This window comes from Battus philenor, unplaced genomic scaffold (assembly GCF_028537555.1).
Source record: "Battus philenor isolate CCGP_79_NKW_IND1 unplaced genomic scaffold, ilBatPhil1.0.hap1 SCAF_25, whole genome shotgun sequence".
Taxonomy (NCBI): domain Eukaryota; kingdom Metazoa; phylum Arthropoda; class Insecta; order Lepidoptera; family Papilionidae; genus Battus; species Battus philenor.
In genome coordinates, this window is record NW_027181688.1 from 9,618,452 (window position 1) to 9,634,914 (window position 16,463).

At 34.5% G+C, this 16,463-nt stretch overlaps 1 protein-coding gene across 1 annotated transcript in view; it reads right to left on the bottom strand.

The window, feature by feature from the left end:
- Nucleotides 1–640: 640 nt before the first annotated feature.
- Alk (Anaplastic lymphoma kinase) overlaps nucleotides 641–16,463 on the bottom strand; it is a 68,245-nt gene continuing 52,422 nt past the window's right edge. The window contains exons 18-29 of the mRNA XM_068768278.1: nucleotides 15,083–15,311; nucleotides 14,084–14,299; nucleotides 13,328–13,495; nucleotides 13,017–13,211; nucleotides 11,928–12,046; nucleotides 11,155–11,261; nucleotides 10,630–10,722; nucleotides 7,978–8,039; nucleotides 5,645–5,739; nucleotides 5,060–5,186; nucleotides 3,879–4,029; nucleotides 641–2,717 (exon numbers count right to left, since the gene is read on the bottom strand). Of these exons, the coding sequence (XP_068624379.1) occupies nucleotides 2,094–2,717; nucleotides 3,879–4,029; nucleotides 5,060–5,186; nucleotides 5,645–5,739; nucleotides 7,978–8,039; nucleotides 10,630–10,722; nucleotides 11,155–11,261; nucleotides 11,928–12,046; nucleotides 13,017–13,211; nucleotides 13,328–13,495; nucleotides 14,084–14,299; nucleotides 15,083–15,311 (2,186 nt within the window). The 3' untranslated portion in view covers nucleotides 641–2,093. The remainder of the gene's footprint in view (nucleotides 2,718–3,878; nucleotides 4,030–5,059; nucleotides 5,187–5,644; nucleotides 5,740–7,977; nucleotides 8,040–10,629; nucleotides 10,723–11,154; nucleotides 11,262–11,927; nucleotides 12,047–13,016; nucleotides 13,212–13,327; nucleotides 13,496–14,083; nucleotides 14,300–15,082; nucleotides 15,312–16,463) is intronic.

Consider the following 16,463-nt stretch of genomic DNA (forward strand, 5'->3'; position numbering starts at 1 on the left):
CGTATACAGAGTGAATATACAAAACCTTTATTGGATAATAACGAAATAAATTCACATTTACTGGCGACACAGTTTCGAAGATACTAAGTTTTGTAGAGATTTTTTTTAAAAAAAAATTACCGTTTCAGGAATTAAAATAAAAAGAATGATTAATTGAAATTGCTGTCTGTTTCTTTAGTATCCAAGCTAAGTCCTCGGCTTACAGCTGTTCAGAAAGCAACTGCTCTCGTCGGAATTGATTTCGGCTTGGGTAGTCGCATGTTCCAGCGTAGTTGGTATTGCTTCCGCCACTTTTTCTGCTAACGCTAATATTTTCCGAAGTGGCAGTAATATTATCAAAGACATAGCAACTGACTAAGTCGAAGTTCGTCCCCCTCAAGAGCCTTAGAGTCAGAATGCGAAACGACGACAACCGATCGAACGATAACCCGATCCATGGTTCCCCGAGATGGACCTTCGAGAATATTTTAAATTAAGCGACCTTTGTGCCCTGCCCCCTCGAACTCCGAAGTGTGAAGACTCCGTAGGTCCTTCTTATCGCACGTGCAAGCCTAGATGGGCAGCGCGGAAGATTTCAAATCGATTGGACCGATTTTAAAGTGCGCATTCTTGAGGTGACTAACGAACGAGAAAGCTCGCCATAAGTAAGCGTCGTTATTCGAACGTCTGTCACCGCTGTTAGATACACTTTGGCGGATGTTCTATGAAGAGACCTCTGCTTGGGGTAGTTATTCGAATGGAATTTAGCAATCAGATACCAAAGAAAGTGAAAGAATATAATTCTAGGAGTATTTGCGATTCCCATTCGAAGTTTTATAAGATAGGAAATTAAAAACTCTTGTTACCCTGTCTTATCATGCCTCCCATAAAAAACTTTTTCAAATGCATTCCACAGAGGCAGTAACGAAATATCTTTGGCACTACTAAAGGAAAAAGAACAACAAAACTTTATAGTTTTCTTTCTTAATCTATCTTACTGTGTAATTAAAGCATTTCAAAATGTGTGTGTGTGTCACACACATTCATTATTTATATATAAATATATATAATAAAACTATAGTTTATATTCACTATTACACTGCAATAACTTCGAACTTTAGTCGCTGGTGACGAACGTTGATATGAAAACACAATAGTATCGAGTACTTGTCTGCCTATAACGCAAATCATTAACCGCGTGATACGACTGCGGTCGCACTACGTCCAACGTAACGCAAGTAAATAACTTTGTGATCGCGTTAATCATTAATCATTTAAGGGCGGAATTACACAAATCACTACGTATTTTATATTTACAAACATCTGAAGCCGTACTAATTTATCTAGGTTCTAGAGTGATGAAACAATAAATCGATGGGGATTGGTATAACGTGTCGACACGACCGCAAACCATTCGAACCAAAGTCACGATTAATAATTTTGCAAACGATTATTTTTTTATAGTGAGTACCTATCCTATACACCTACGTTACGCCTATATAAGCCTCTCATCTACGAAATTAACACTAACAAATATCTCGACGTAATTCGTAAATTTTGTCTTACAATTTATTTTTCAGATAATCTAAAAGCAGATTAATTAATTGATGTGCGTTTTGTTTTCCATACTATGATATAGGTTCCGAAACGTCAAACGAAAATAATAACATGTCTTGCTCCAAGCGAGAACTATAAATACTCAACAACTTATCCGAATTGTATCAATGCGAAAACCAATCTTCACACACCGCAAACCATTGAGCAAATTGAGCAAAGACAAAACGACTACTTTCGATCATACATGCGACGTGAAGCTGTACGGTATTTAAAAATAAATCTCTCTTAAACAACTTTAAATACAACAATAAAAATATTTTGTACAAACTTCATCGTCGACAAAAATACAAATCTCGAAACGAACACCTACACAGACATAATTCACATTAATATCTATATTTATATTGTGTAAACTTACGATAAGAGAGAACATCTATTTACAATGACACCGTTGTCTTCGTCTTTCTAGTTTAAAAAATATAACTGTCAAACTGTTCGCGGGGATTCCCGCTCAGAAAACACCACAACCTAATTTCACTGACTGATTGATCGACAAGTTAACAGTTTATCTCTGTATCTCCGTTGCTACCCTGTCTGTCTATTCGTTTGCCGTTTCCGATGTTAACTTCTGCGTAGATGCTTTTCGATTTCCCGCCATTTTGGTTGCCACTCGAACTTGACGACGCGTTGTCGCTGTCGGCGTACGGAACGTCTGTCATAGGTCCGTTCAGTAGACTGGCCGCTGAACTGGATTGCTTCAATTTCGTCTTCTCCTCTTTTTCTTCCTTCGGCAAGTCATGTATGATTGCTTTTTTCGGATCTATCTGTATAGTTTTTGATTCGGAGAATTTGTTCGGCGTGACCACGTTTATATATGGCGGTAGAATGTTCATTGTAGTAAGGTTAACGGAGCCACTGTTTTTCTTCAACGCATTAAGGTTTTGTTCTAATTGTGCAGCGTCGAGACATAATGGTTTGGGTTTGGCAACCAATTTAGGTGGTTCCTTGTGAACCCACGCGTTCACTCGCGGAGGTTCCGGTGATGCAATCGGAGCAGATTTATTCTCAACCGATAAACTATTTTTTTGATTTTTCTCTGCGACTTTAGCGTCTATGGCCAGGGATAATGCATTTTCTGGTGGCTTCGGTGAGGTTGGCGTTATACTGATCAGTTTGTCAACCTGTAATATAATCAATAAGTGAGAAAAGTTATTTAAGAACGTATATAGTGCTATCCAACTGCTATACCGTGCCTTATACATGCGCAGCGAGACGAGGTTTATCGACCTCTCTGTTCGGTCAGTCCGACCTGAATGCAAGCGATGGATGTGCTTATACTTTTTTCCTCGACCCCCACCTCGCTGATTTTTCTTAACCCTTAAATGCATGACTTTTATTTATACTTTAAAAAATATGTATCTTGCAGATAAGTACACTATAATGCAGGGAAAAATAGAAAAAAATGTCTATACCTGTTTATTAAAAAACCTATGTTGTAAATATACAACACTGCATTTACTGTACACTATTGTATTCAAAGTGGTATGTTGCAGATTTTCATCATTATGCATTTAAGGGTTAAAGCACGATAAAGCTGTTTCAATAGCACTATAATAAATTTCCAAATCGCATTACTTCTCGAAATTGAGTCGATAATTGGTTGTAGGTACTAGATGATTTTGTGGCACCAAATTGAAGATAGAGATAGCACACAAAGCCAATCGTATCAATTGCAACTTCAAACATTAATGTCTTTGAGATAATTAACTAATTGGATTAGGCGCCATTTTGACAAGTTTGATAAAAGATTCATACATAGTCAAGATAAAAACGTTTAATTTAAATTCCTCTTACCAATATGATATAGTGTAACTTGAACGACAGTCACATAGACGCTTTGTTTCGTTTAGCTAAATTAAGCCTTTTTTGAAAAAATCTTCATTTAGTATGTTTATTATTGATTTCATTTACACATTAACTATCATTTATGATCATTTATAGTGATTACTCGTTTACGCCATAAAAAGAATGCCAAATTATCCCAATTTTGTAGAAACTAGAATCAATATTGGCACCCAAATTAAGGCTATGAGGGTTTTCAAAGCGTCCTGGTTTGAGAAGAACTCACAAAAAACTCGAATGGGCTTTATTTGTGCCCACTTTCACAATTGATCATCATCATATTTTCACCCGATAAAAGCCCACTGCAAGGTATAAGCTACCCCAAAAAATTGCCGCGAACCGCTTCCTTACTTACTACTTTTATTTCAAATAAATCTGTTTCTTAAAAAATTAGCTGTATAAAGGGTGATTTAAATGTAGAATAAGTAAGTATGACTCACGGCAGGTCCAGTGTCGATGCTCTGTTTGAGGTCCACGGAGTCCCGCTTGGGCCTCGGCTCGGTGAAGGAAGTTTCCCATATCACGGCCTTGGCATCGATGGCCGCGGGAATGTCTTCGTCTATCGATGCGCTTTCAACCGAGCTCAGCAATCTGCAATGAATGTTATTATCATAGAAAATATTACTACAGCATTCAGGTAATATAAGCAATTATTTAACTTTAGATTTACAAATTTTTTCGTTTTATAGGGTTTACATTTTGAAAGATTGGTAATTTGGTCGTTGTCTAATATTTGTTATGTACAGGTTGGGCCAAGAATTCGTTAACATTTTGATTTTAAATCCTAAACAAACACTAGCTGCATGGGATGCATGCGATTTTGCTACGAAGTTCCTTTCGTTTCTCGGAAGATTAGTCGCAATGGATCGCTTCACGACACCCTTAATTTGTGAAACAATTTTATTTAAACAACAGTTTGTTTATTAGAGCGTGACTTTGAATAAGATTTTCACAATTTGACTCAGTGTCCGAGTGTTACTTTAACAAAGAAATTTAGAAGAAGTTCGACGGGGTCGTCACTAAATGTGAAGCGAACTGGAGGCCCAAGGATTTTTCAGTGCGAAGAAAATCTGCAAGATTCCGCTTTCGTTCGATGCAATCAAGATATGAGGGCTAAATTAGGATCATCTTACATATCGTTCTGCCGTATTTTGAAGGACTACAAGGATTTTCTTTTCATAATTTTTTTTAAGTATCTTATAGTATGAAAGTAAGATTAAAATATTTAATATATCACCTCCGAATGTGAGATGTGTCTATAATAAATTTTACGAGTACGATTAAATTTATAGCACGTACCTGAAGATAGGTATTATAAAGGACACGAAAGGGGAAATCCCCGATTTACACTTAATGTCTTTGTTCCTCAATAGAGAATAAAATTCAAACATTTCCAATGATTCGTCTCTAAATATATGGTGTCTAATAGTAGACTCATAGACTATACAAAACGAGAGACAAAATGGCAAAACACTGAAAGTGGTATGTCGTAGGAGACAAACGTGGGAATCCCGCAATCACGTAATGCATACAGTGTCTCCTTAGACATAAAATACACATTTTTTGTATCGTATTTTAAATTTAACTAATAATTAATTATTAAAATCAAATCAAATGTTACCTGTCAGTGGAATTAGACGGCAGAAACTTTGTGCTTGTCCGCGTCTCGCCGGCGGAAGCAGCGCAAGCGTCGCCGGGCCGCCCGCCGCCCCGGGACGCCATGGGAATGTTGCCATATTCTTGTGATGCTACAAATTAGTACCAATAACGTGATTCAACGAGAATCAAGTCTTTCGATAGATATCAGTAGCAATGATATATTGTAATGATAAATTTATTATAGACCATGATTCATTATCATATCAGCCGTAGGATATCCCCTACTAGACCTAGATGTAGCGTTTTCTGTCGACCTTTACAATATTACCTATCTTGTGTGTGGACGTTGTTAAGATCGCCAGAAGAGGCTGGATTTAGGCCCTTTCCAACCAATCCTTTTGGAAATTTGTGGGGAGGGCATATATCTAGCATATGCGGCTGACATAATGTTGTTCATACCATAAAATGTAAGTTATTGCTTCACTCCTAATTTGGTAGAATAAGTCCGTCGTGCTAACCCGAGGGTTCCGAGGAAGCTATCGCTTAATTTAATTGTTGTAAAGGGAGAACATTTACAAAAAAGTCATAGGTTTAGTAATAAACATACCTTTCAGAAGAGGTAGATATTGTGAATCCTCCATTTCGGGTTGGTCCGGCGTCGCCGTTGGCGCTTTGCTATGAGGAGACTGCGGTTCCGTTGAGCTAAAACAAATCACCAATAAAACGGCCCCTTTGTCGACTTCGGTGTTGCCAATTTAAATTTATTGGACTACCGGCAATTAAGCGCTTTAGACAGTTCGTTAAGAGTCTAACCTTATTTCTCAATTTGGTTCTGGTGGACCCCCAGGGGTGATTGGGAGACCTAACGTAAGTCGTAATGGTGAGGAATTGAAATGTTCGTTTGTCACCACCTATCGATGTAGGCAGATAACCTTTTTAAAATCTCAGCTACTGTTACTTTTGAAATTTGAATATTACATATTTGGTACAATCTGTGGAGATTTAAAGGGGCTGCCGCCATCGGCAATACTTGTTCTGACGTGCAAAAGGATGAAATACGACTTGTAATGTATGATTGCATATTATTAATTCGTGTTTGGTATTCAGCCGCAACATTAACTTCCATAGTAAGATATAATCACATTTTTTACCGAGTTTCGGGAATATGGTGTCAATGTTACTGTAGGGAGTCCACCGGAACCAGATAAAATTTTGAAAAAGTTCTATGAATAAAGCCTGGGAAACTCTGGTTAAGACTTTCAATAATAAAGGCCAATTTATTTACAAAATAAAATCAAATAAAAATCATGCAAATTTATTTCTGCAACAAAATATCTGCTATACCTGCAGGCAATCCAATGTCTAAAATTTCCATTTCATTATATATTTTTCATTTTATTGCTATTTAGATTTATTATCTTAAGTTATGCCGTTAAAATTATGTAAGTGAAGTGATTCTGTTGTTACATTTGCATCGTTTAATTTTGCTAAGCATGCGTCTGACTGCCTTGTCGCAGCAGCAGTTGTCTCGGAATGTTAATCATTTTTTTTCCAAAATTTCCCATAATATTATGTACTATATTTATTTAATTATTCACGACAATGTACATTTTCAACTAAATTCATATATTTTATTTATGGAATTATCTACTTTGATGATGTTAAGAACACAGCGGTGAGAACTGATACTTGCTGTCGTAGGTTCCAGGTTCGATTCCAGGGATACAATGTTATATAATTCAAATTTTGTGCATTAGTTATATAGGACTGCATAAGGCATTTATCAGCCGAATAGTTATAATCTTACTTAAGAATCAATTTGAATCTATAATTACAAAAAATATTTGCACAATAATAATTGCACAATTCATATACATACATTACACAATAATTGTTTGTTACGTAGTATACATAACATTTTAGCGCATAAAAAGAAAAAAACATGTTGTACACCAAAATTTTTATAGTATTCATAATTTTATGGGAAAATTTAGAATATTAAACAGCAATTTTTTAACTGATCACATTTAAATCAGAACATTTAAATCATATAATTTAAAAATTTCTATTTCTTCAATTTGAACAAATGTAATATTAAAAATACATTTAAGTGTGGCCAGTTAATTAATGATATAAAATTACCAAAAACGTGGAATTTGTCGGTGTGCAAAAATTAATTATTGGATTTTTTAAAATACAAGGTAGAAAAACATAGGTCGGCAGCCATTTTGAATCGGGATACTTTCGATGAATAATTTTTTTTAGATTTACAAAACTAAATATTAATATTTAAAATTCTAATTATGTTATAAGATGTTCATTAACATATATTAAAATATGATAAAGGTAGTTAATAATCTTTATTAAATAACGATGACAAGGATAAATTTAAATTATTTATCTGTAAACTTAAAAATGTCAAATTTTGGCGCCACTTGATGTCATGTATTTTAAATAGTGCCTCAATTTAAAGCGTATTTTAGTTAAATACGAAATAGTTTGTAGTAGACATAAAACTTTTACACCCATTAATAGAAAGTAAACAAAAATCAATTTTAAAATGTGAAAATAGGAACTTGGAAAATGCTTTATCTTACTATATTATCATTACGTTAGTTATCATTTCTGACACTATTAATTTATGGTGTCCCATGTATTAACTGACAGCCAACGACTTATACATTCCCCTTATAACTTTTACATCTATATTCAACTACCCTGTATGTATACATAACAATGGATCACTCTTGGTAGGAATGCATTAACAATTAATTACATTTTTATTTGTAGAACATTATGTACAATATCAAGAATATCAATCCTCATAGAAAAATCATTTCTAGAGTAACGATTATTGTTCTATTAAGACTTTGTTATTGGTTTTTTGGCATGACAATGGATGGCTAAGTCACGAATTCAAAGCAGCTGCCAGCCGGTTACCTGGCGTGGGGCGGCGCGTCCAGCGGCGACTTGGGCACCAGGTAGTCGGCGGCCGCGGCGCGCTGCCAACACCACACACGTCACACCGGCACGGGAGATCGCCTCATAGTCTTTTAGCCTCGCTCTTTATAGCTTCGCTCTAACAATTTATAGCCCCGCTCTAATCCTAAATAACTTAGCTCTAACCCTTTATAGCTCCTCTCTGGTCCTTTATAACTCCGCTATAATCTTCTATAGATCCACTTTAACCTTCAGTTCAGCTTTATTCATTTTAAAGTTTAACTTTATTCACTTTATAATTCAACTTTATCTACGTTATAGCTAAACTTTATAATTGTTTTTAAGTCAGCTTTATTTATTTATTATTAGTTAAGTTTTATATTTTTGTAACAAAGAAGTACACATTTAGGTACTTTATTTTTCTAATTTGTACATTTTATGACACATAATGGAATCAATTTTAATAATTAGGACAGTCTTTTGGTTCTTGCATAATAAATCGTTAATTTTTTTTTAATATCGATTGCAAAGTTTTACTAATTGGAAAGCTTTAAATATTTCAATATTTAAGGCTTTAATTAGGTAACCAATCATTAAGAAATTACGTTACCTATTCTTCTTTAGGGGCTCAATTCGGTTACATTATTATTAAATTGATTTGTTCCCTTAATCAATTTTAACTTTAAAAGACCATAATAAATAACGGTGGGTAATATCGTTTATTTTGAAACTATGTTATTTGAAAGCAAGCGAGAGGAATACCTCTTGTTAATCACATTACTAAAAGACCATAGACGTAGTCGTTAGATTATAGTTTTCTTAAAATCGTCTCTTGAAGCGATCTCCGCGCTATTCAAATTATAATCTAAACGTGCATTAAAACAACGAGCTTTGTAAAAATTATTATCTGTCAAAATTTTCCCGCTTTTTAATCTGTCAAAAGCTACCGAGTATTTTACATTCGTGTTTGACATTTTTTTTACAAAACTCATGTTAAAAGGGACAAAGGTAAAATAAACGAAGATACAGGTGGGTTCTCGCTATAGCTACTAGGCAAGTAAACACAACCTTTGAAGTATTTCAGTAACGAAGTAGAGATTCTTTGAAATGTTCAGCATTTAATTCTTAAGCGAATGTATGAACGATGAATTGAAATGTGGTTATATTTTTCGTTATTTGTGATTTTTTTTTCATGCAATCAATGGAAATTTATTTTGACATTCCAACGAATCTCTCGCTAACTACGGGGGGTTTCTATATTCTACGCGTTTATCATTCAAGGAGAGGTTAAGTTAGAAATTTAACTAAAAAAAATACAAAAATGTGACAGGTCATGGGTCATGCGCCACTCGCAAGCACGGTTTTATTTTAAAAATCCACGAAACTAACATCAACAAATCGTATAATTTTAAATAAAAGACAAAGAATCCAGTTACTTGCTTCTAGTAGCCAGAGCGAAAACATTTTCCAAAAAAAAGAGAAAAACACGGTTATTAAATTAGTATTTATTTCAAAGTGGTGTATTTTCATTTGTGGAGGCATATTTATATTGCTGTATTAAATACATAATTATTTTTTGTTTAATTCATATATTAAAAATGTATGTATAAAACAAGGTGTTATTCCGAAAATATATTAAAAAAAATAAAATATCTTCTTTTCCGTAATTTCTTTTTGAATCTTTGATTAAACTCCTTAAAAACTACCTAGCCTGTTATTTACCCAAAAAAAGTTCTTTGTAGATAGTATGTAAAAATGTATTCATACCTGGCAAATTAATTATGTAAGTAACATAATAAAAATCGTTTTTACATTAATGCACTTTTAATTTTTACAAATAAAAATGTAGTCTTAATTGTAACTATTATATATTATAAAATGGCAACACCATTTGTCACTTGGCAGAATAACCCATGTTGTGCCTCTTAATTTTTTTTGTCTATTGCCTGTGTGTTTAAAAAAAATTTTTACTTACGTGTAAGCATATACAAGCATCCATTAATTTATTTTTTAATAACATCTTATATCATATTACGCCATATGTAATGTCAGTAGTGCCCTCTAGGATGTAAAGTGTGCACTAATAGAACGAAAAAATATTTTTAATATTAAAAAGAGCCTTCCGTAATATTAAAATATGCAATGTTGTAACATTGAAATATAAAATCTTACATTCGCTCTTAAATAATCCATAAGCGATGTCGAAAACCCAAGCCTATAATCATCTCTTTTATCATCTCGATATAGACTTATTTGTGATCTTAAACAAATTTTTAAAATTTGTTATATATAAGTTACAGTTGGATGAATTAAATACGTCTGCCTTCATGTATTATTAAAATATCTTTGCATTTCCTATTTATTTATTTTAGGGTAATATACAGTGATAAAAAAATAATTCATAATCATATATCATGTAAAGTATATAAAATAATATTATATCACATATCTTTTTCTACATTATACTGCGTTTATTTTTTAATATTATTTAGTCAATAATGGCCCTGAATTTGAAAATAAGTTTACTATTGTTATTACCTAAATTCCTATTACACAATTATATATTACCCTAAATAAAATAAAAAATAAATATTGTTGTACACATATTTTTGGAATAACACTTGTGTCTGGTTTAATATGTGGTATGCTTACCTGCGATGAGCTGTCTTCGTTCAACTGGACGTCAGTGGCAGGAGGTAGAAGTGACCGGAGGACTGGGAGGGGAGCGCTTACTATCTCTGGGTCCTGAATCGTTTCATTAATTATAATACTTACATTACCACGAGACCTTATAAAGACCAAGTTGAGGACAGTAATGCTTGCGTTTGTTACAATTTTGCGTCTAATTCTAAGACTTTAAATATGCAGTTTGGTTAGTTAGTTTTAGTTATAGGCCTGCATGGCTCATGTTCGAAATGCTTTAAAGTTTTCAAATCACTTAACTTAATGAATGCCCTTGAACCTCTGGGCGAAACTTATGTCTGTGTAATTCTTAGCTGATCTTTACTTGGCAAAAGAAATATTTTCACTAATTTTTAAGTCTTGAACCAATGGGATTCCAGAAATATCGTGATGAGTACATGGATGGTAGAAGACAATAAGACTTAGATTTGGTAACTGTACCGTGGTAAAATTATAAAAGCCTTCATAAGAATAACAGTGACCATCTATTCATACCTGCAGGAAGCGCTGCAGGCGATCGAACATCTGGGCAAAGGACGGCCGCTCCGTCGGCGTAGGGTTCCAACATTCACACATTAAGCGGTATATTTCTTGCGGACAACCTGTTTATATAAAATGTAACTCTATATCTATTAATTTGTATATATATATATATATATATACGTTGAGAAACAAGTAACATATCGATATCATTGAGATTAGCCAATAAGATCATGGAGGATTATAAAGCCGTGTTTACATTCACACCTTGAAGTTAGACCTTTATAAAGTCAATTTATAACACTACGAACTAAACATTGGAATACTTATTTAAGTAGTAAATTATATATTTTTTTTTACCGAATAATTAATATACAGATGGTGAGTAATGATAAAATAGATCAGTAGAACACACTAATGTTTACTAGATCATCTTAATGCCTTGGAAGTAAAATGTTTGAAAATCGATTTTTTATTGTTTTAATATATTTGCTGCTTTTTTATCAGTAACTTTGTGATTGACTATAAGAGTTATAACAATAACTTGTCATCAACCGTTGCGAGATAATTGTAGAATATACAAACTTTGTTGAAACTTATTTTCAAAATATATATCGTTTTCAATAATATTAATCTACTTTTAAGAAAGTATTAAGCTTTTTTAAGACCATTATGACCACAGCTTTCCTATAATGTATCGCTACTTTGAGGTTTTGATAAATCTGTTTAGTGTACATAGCACCAAAGAACTAGATTGTAAGAGGTTAAATTAAGTCAGAAAAGCGCACCAAAAGGCTTCTCCAATCTCCCACCACCGGATACCATCTCCATCACTTCTCTGTTTGTGCAGCCGGTGTACGGCATCATACCCAGTGAAAACACCTCCCATAAAAGCACTCCAAATGACCTGAATATAAAATAAGTTTGTAACATATATTTGCATAACTGTGATTGATCGTAACACTTAACATTTGAGGATAATTATAATAATTGGAAAAGGATCTTATGATTTTTCTAAATTCTTTTTGAAAACGTACATATATCTGGAATCCGAAATATGGCTTCAATAAATTAAATTTCATGTGTGCTATTTGAGCCGTGCAGCTTTTTTTATAAGCCAACATATGTAATTTTTGTTTATTTGATTCTTATTCCAATAATGTCTTTTCAGCATATAACACAATTTCTTTCAAGATTTAATAAAAAATATTTTTAACAATAAACATTTTTTTTCCTTTTACGAAAATGTTCGTTATTATTAACGTAATGGAGAAAATAAACGTTAATTGATTAACATAGATTTAGATCCTTACAGGAGCAGTGTTAGCCATCAATACATTGCGCATTAATTAAATAGAATTACCACAGCTCATAAACAAGTTTCCAAAGGATCGGCAGCAGTGTCGTCTGCCTACCACAATACCACACTGCGATCGTCAATCCGCCAGCCAGGCGTGGCTATTATGGTATATTCTCCCTTATATATATTTCGGGGAGGCCTATGTCTTGCAGGAGCGAAGTCTTTGATATGATACGATATGAATTATTTTATACTAGACTGCTTAGGTACTGACTGATTGAGTTTGGCACTTATCGGTGTAACATAACTCCTGAAGATGCCCCGTGGAGGGGTGAAATACGTGTTGAGTGAATTAACGGTTGCAGTTGTGTAATTCGCATTGTTTGCCGCATACGCATTTATCAGCGGGCTGTCGGGCGGTGCACTTTGTTGCACGACTACCACTGCATGTGCGGAAGTGGCTAAATATTGGTCCTTTTCTTACTGAAGATGGACTTCCGCAAGGTAACGCCTGATTCCATTAAATAGACTGCTTCAGTTATGAATGAATGTTAATGATTTCGCTTTATGGACTTACCATACATCTGTTTTTATAGTGAAGACGCCGTCGATGTAGGCCTCGGGCGGCATCCACTTTATGGGCAGCATGGCCTTGCCGCCCTTCTTGTAGTATTCCGCACGGTACACGTCGCGCGCCATGCCGAAGTCCGCTATCTTCACGACGCGGCCCGGCCCGCGGGATGTGAGCAGGCAGTTCCGAGCCGCTATGTCTCTGATATCCCACAATTATTATTTACAACAACTACTTCACGTAAGGATATATAAAAAGCTTAACCCAACTATGTTCTATTCTATGTTTATCAAGAAGCACTAAGTAGTTAAACTTACCTGTGAATAAACCTTAGACCCTCCAAGTATCTGGAGCCTTTGCAGACGTCCAGCGAGCAGAGAATCAGGTCTTTCATGGTGAGGGCACTGGCTCTCTCCGGCTTTGGACGACTTTCACGAAGGAAGTTCTTCAGGTCTCCGCCCGCGAGGAGTTCCAGCACTATGAACCTTATATGAAATAATATTTTGTTCAATAAAACAAATTTCAATTGATTGTTATTTATTTTATTATTATCTTTTATAGTCTCTTGTTTATGTCAAGAGGGTGACACAAGAGATCTTGTAATGTAGATACGACAACGGTCTCTGAAACACGTCAAAATGGAAATGTTTCGCTAGCTTTTGGGTTTGGTTAAAAAATAGCTGGTCATTTCAATTTTTTTTAATTATGCATTTTTCAATTGTCGATTATTCTAATATTGTAAATATTTAGCTACCACCTGCTCAGAATGCTGATCTGATAACAAGAGCAGACCAGAAACACAACAGATGCCCCTTTTTAAATAAAATGTTTGATGTGTACATTATAGTATCAACTGTGTAAATGAGTCATAAAATCTAGTTCCACACAAATTTAGATTAGCTAAAGAAGTCTTGCTACAACTAGATTTATTTATTGTACTTTTAATTTTAGATTTAATTTGTAGCCATCTTGACCATTTTGTAGAAACATTTTGATATATTTTCCTCGAGTACTTACATGTGTTTAAAATAAATTGAATAAAAAAAGGCATTAGATATAATTTGTATACTCACCTGGGATGCCTATCGAAGCAAACCCCGATGAGGTGGACGACGTTTGGGTGATTAAACTTGGCCATGATTGCTGCTTCCATGAGGAAATCCGACTCTGCCTGCCCGGTTGACAGTTCTGGCAGAGTTTTCACAGCCACTGGCATCTCCACGGTATCGCCAGTCCGATGACGGTATAGCCCCTGGTACACTTCTCCAAACGCACCCTGGCCTAATGCTCTGGAATTATATTGCTAGTTCAGATGTAGATCTTCGGCGAAGAGAAGTTCTTTATCCTAAAATATAACATTGTTATGCGAAGTAAACTGCAAACCGTTGTTGTTCTATATATTTACACGCAGGATTCATAGATGTTCCCACAGTCGCTTTTGTTACTGGACTTTCATTTGGTGTCTAGCATAAGATCTTCAAAAGGTAAGGTAGTAAAACTCGAGGGCTCCCGGAGGAGCTTTGACTTGGGCTGCTACTTACTACCGTTTCACCGGATCGGCTAGGTCAAAGGCCCTCACGAAGCGATGACGGCTTAAGCTGTCACTCGTTGATAAAACCTGCTAATAATTCTAATATAAGGGCGCCCAAGAAGGTTGAACTTCAATTACGTCGGTTGCTACTGCCATATATGTTTGGCTCATTGTGGCGACTTTTGTTAACATGAAATACACACATCTGTTTTGACACGGTTAATACGCTCCTTAGAAAAACATGCAAAAAAAAACTAAATGTTTTCCCAAAAAATGTGAAAAATAGGTAATAATAAAACCCATATTACATAAGTATTTATAAAACGTAAACAAACAATTTTACTTGCAAAAAAAATATCTAAAATATACAGCTAAACAAAATTTAAGATTACATTAAAATTTTAATGCGCGCTTATATAAAAATTATTATATACCTTTTTTTGGACTTGAGCTAGAACAATAAGAGAAATAGATTCACCCCTCCAGCCCCTTTACCTAATCATGTAGAAAACGGTTCGGAATAATTAAACAAAAAACTTACTTAACAAGCTTCAAGCTCTCCCGGGAAACTTTGGGCAGGCCCCTGACGTCCACGCCGCGAGGTAGGATGCTCTCGCTGCCATAGTGAGGATTGAACGCCATGTTGATTGGATTTTCGCTCCCTCCCGGCGTGTTCCTAAGCCGATGCAACTGTACCTCCTGTTCCAGTAAACGCTTCTGGTGCATCTCAGCTTCTCTCTTGCGCTGGTACTTCGAATCTGTAAATTTTACTATCAATAAATGTAATAATTAATAATCATGCTATTGTGTTAATCTCCTCTATATCTAAACATTCACACACACTTATTTGGATTTATTTACAGTATTGAAGTAAGAGTAAGGAGATCTCTTGACGAAGGTAACATTGCCCAGTGGATTGGCAAGTTGAAGTATCAGTGGGCCACATAGGATCTTAAGATGCTTGTGAAGATCGGACAGGCTAGAGCGGCTTACGATGTCCACGCACAAGGTCCACCTCCAGACCGCTTCTGTCCGGTTATGTTAGAAATATGTGCCTCTAGTAACCTTAAAAAGCCCAGTGGCCTAGTGTGTTGGTCCAAAAATAATCACATCGTATAAGTAACAATGGTTTAAAACTACATTAATATATAAATACATTTAAAAAACTTTTAAGTTAAACGGTTTTTTGATACCCATATTGTGGTGGTTGTGGAAAAATATGTACCTAGTCCGCCATATTGGAACGGCGTCCATCTTGAATTATAAATTATGACATAATCATCGTGTTTTACTAGTGTAGCCTTTTCATTTGATACCCATATTGAGGGGGTTAAGGAAAAATACGTAATCCGCCATTTTGAATCGGCAGCCATCTTAGATTTATAATGTTATTGATTTTATTATATTGTATTGTCATCTAAATTAAATGTGTGTACCAAATTTCAGACCAATCTGACAACGGGAAGGTGCTTAAATTTCAATTTCTTATTTTGATCCAAATAAATTCCGTATGGGTCGAACTAAATAAAACCGCTGAATAACAACAGGGATAAACAACCTTTTTTTAAAACGGGCCAATTTAAATTTAATATTTTTTGGCGGAGCGCACATAAAGTAACTAATTTTAATAATTTATAAAACTTTATTTATAATAAACTGTAGAATTAATAAAAAACAGAATAAAAATGTAGAGACAAACATGAGAAGAACAGAAAAACAAAATTACTTCAAATTTGTAATAAGAAGTTTGGCAAGGTTTTTTCGATACAAGCTGATTCATATAAATAGAAATCGATGGAGCAGTTACACGTATAAAGGTTTCTAACCTTGAAACAATTAGTCTTGATTATTTTTGATTAATTGTTTCCGTTTAGTATGTAATACCATTCTATTATAATTATAAAATGAAATAAATTCAATTT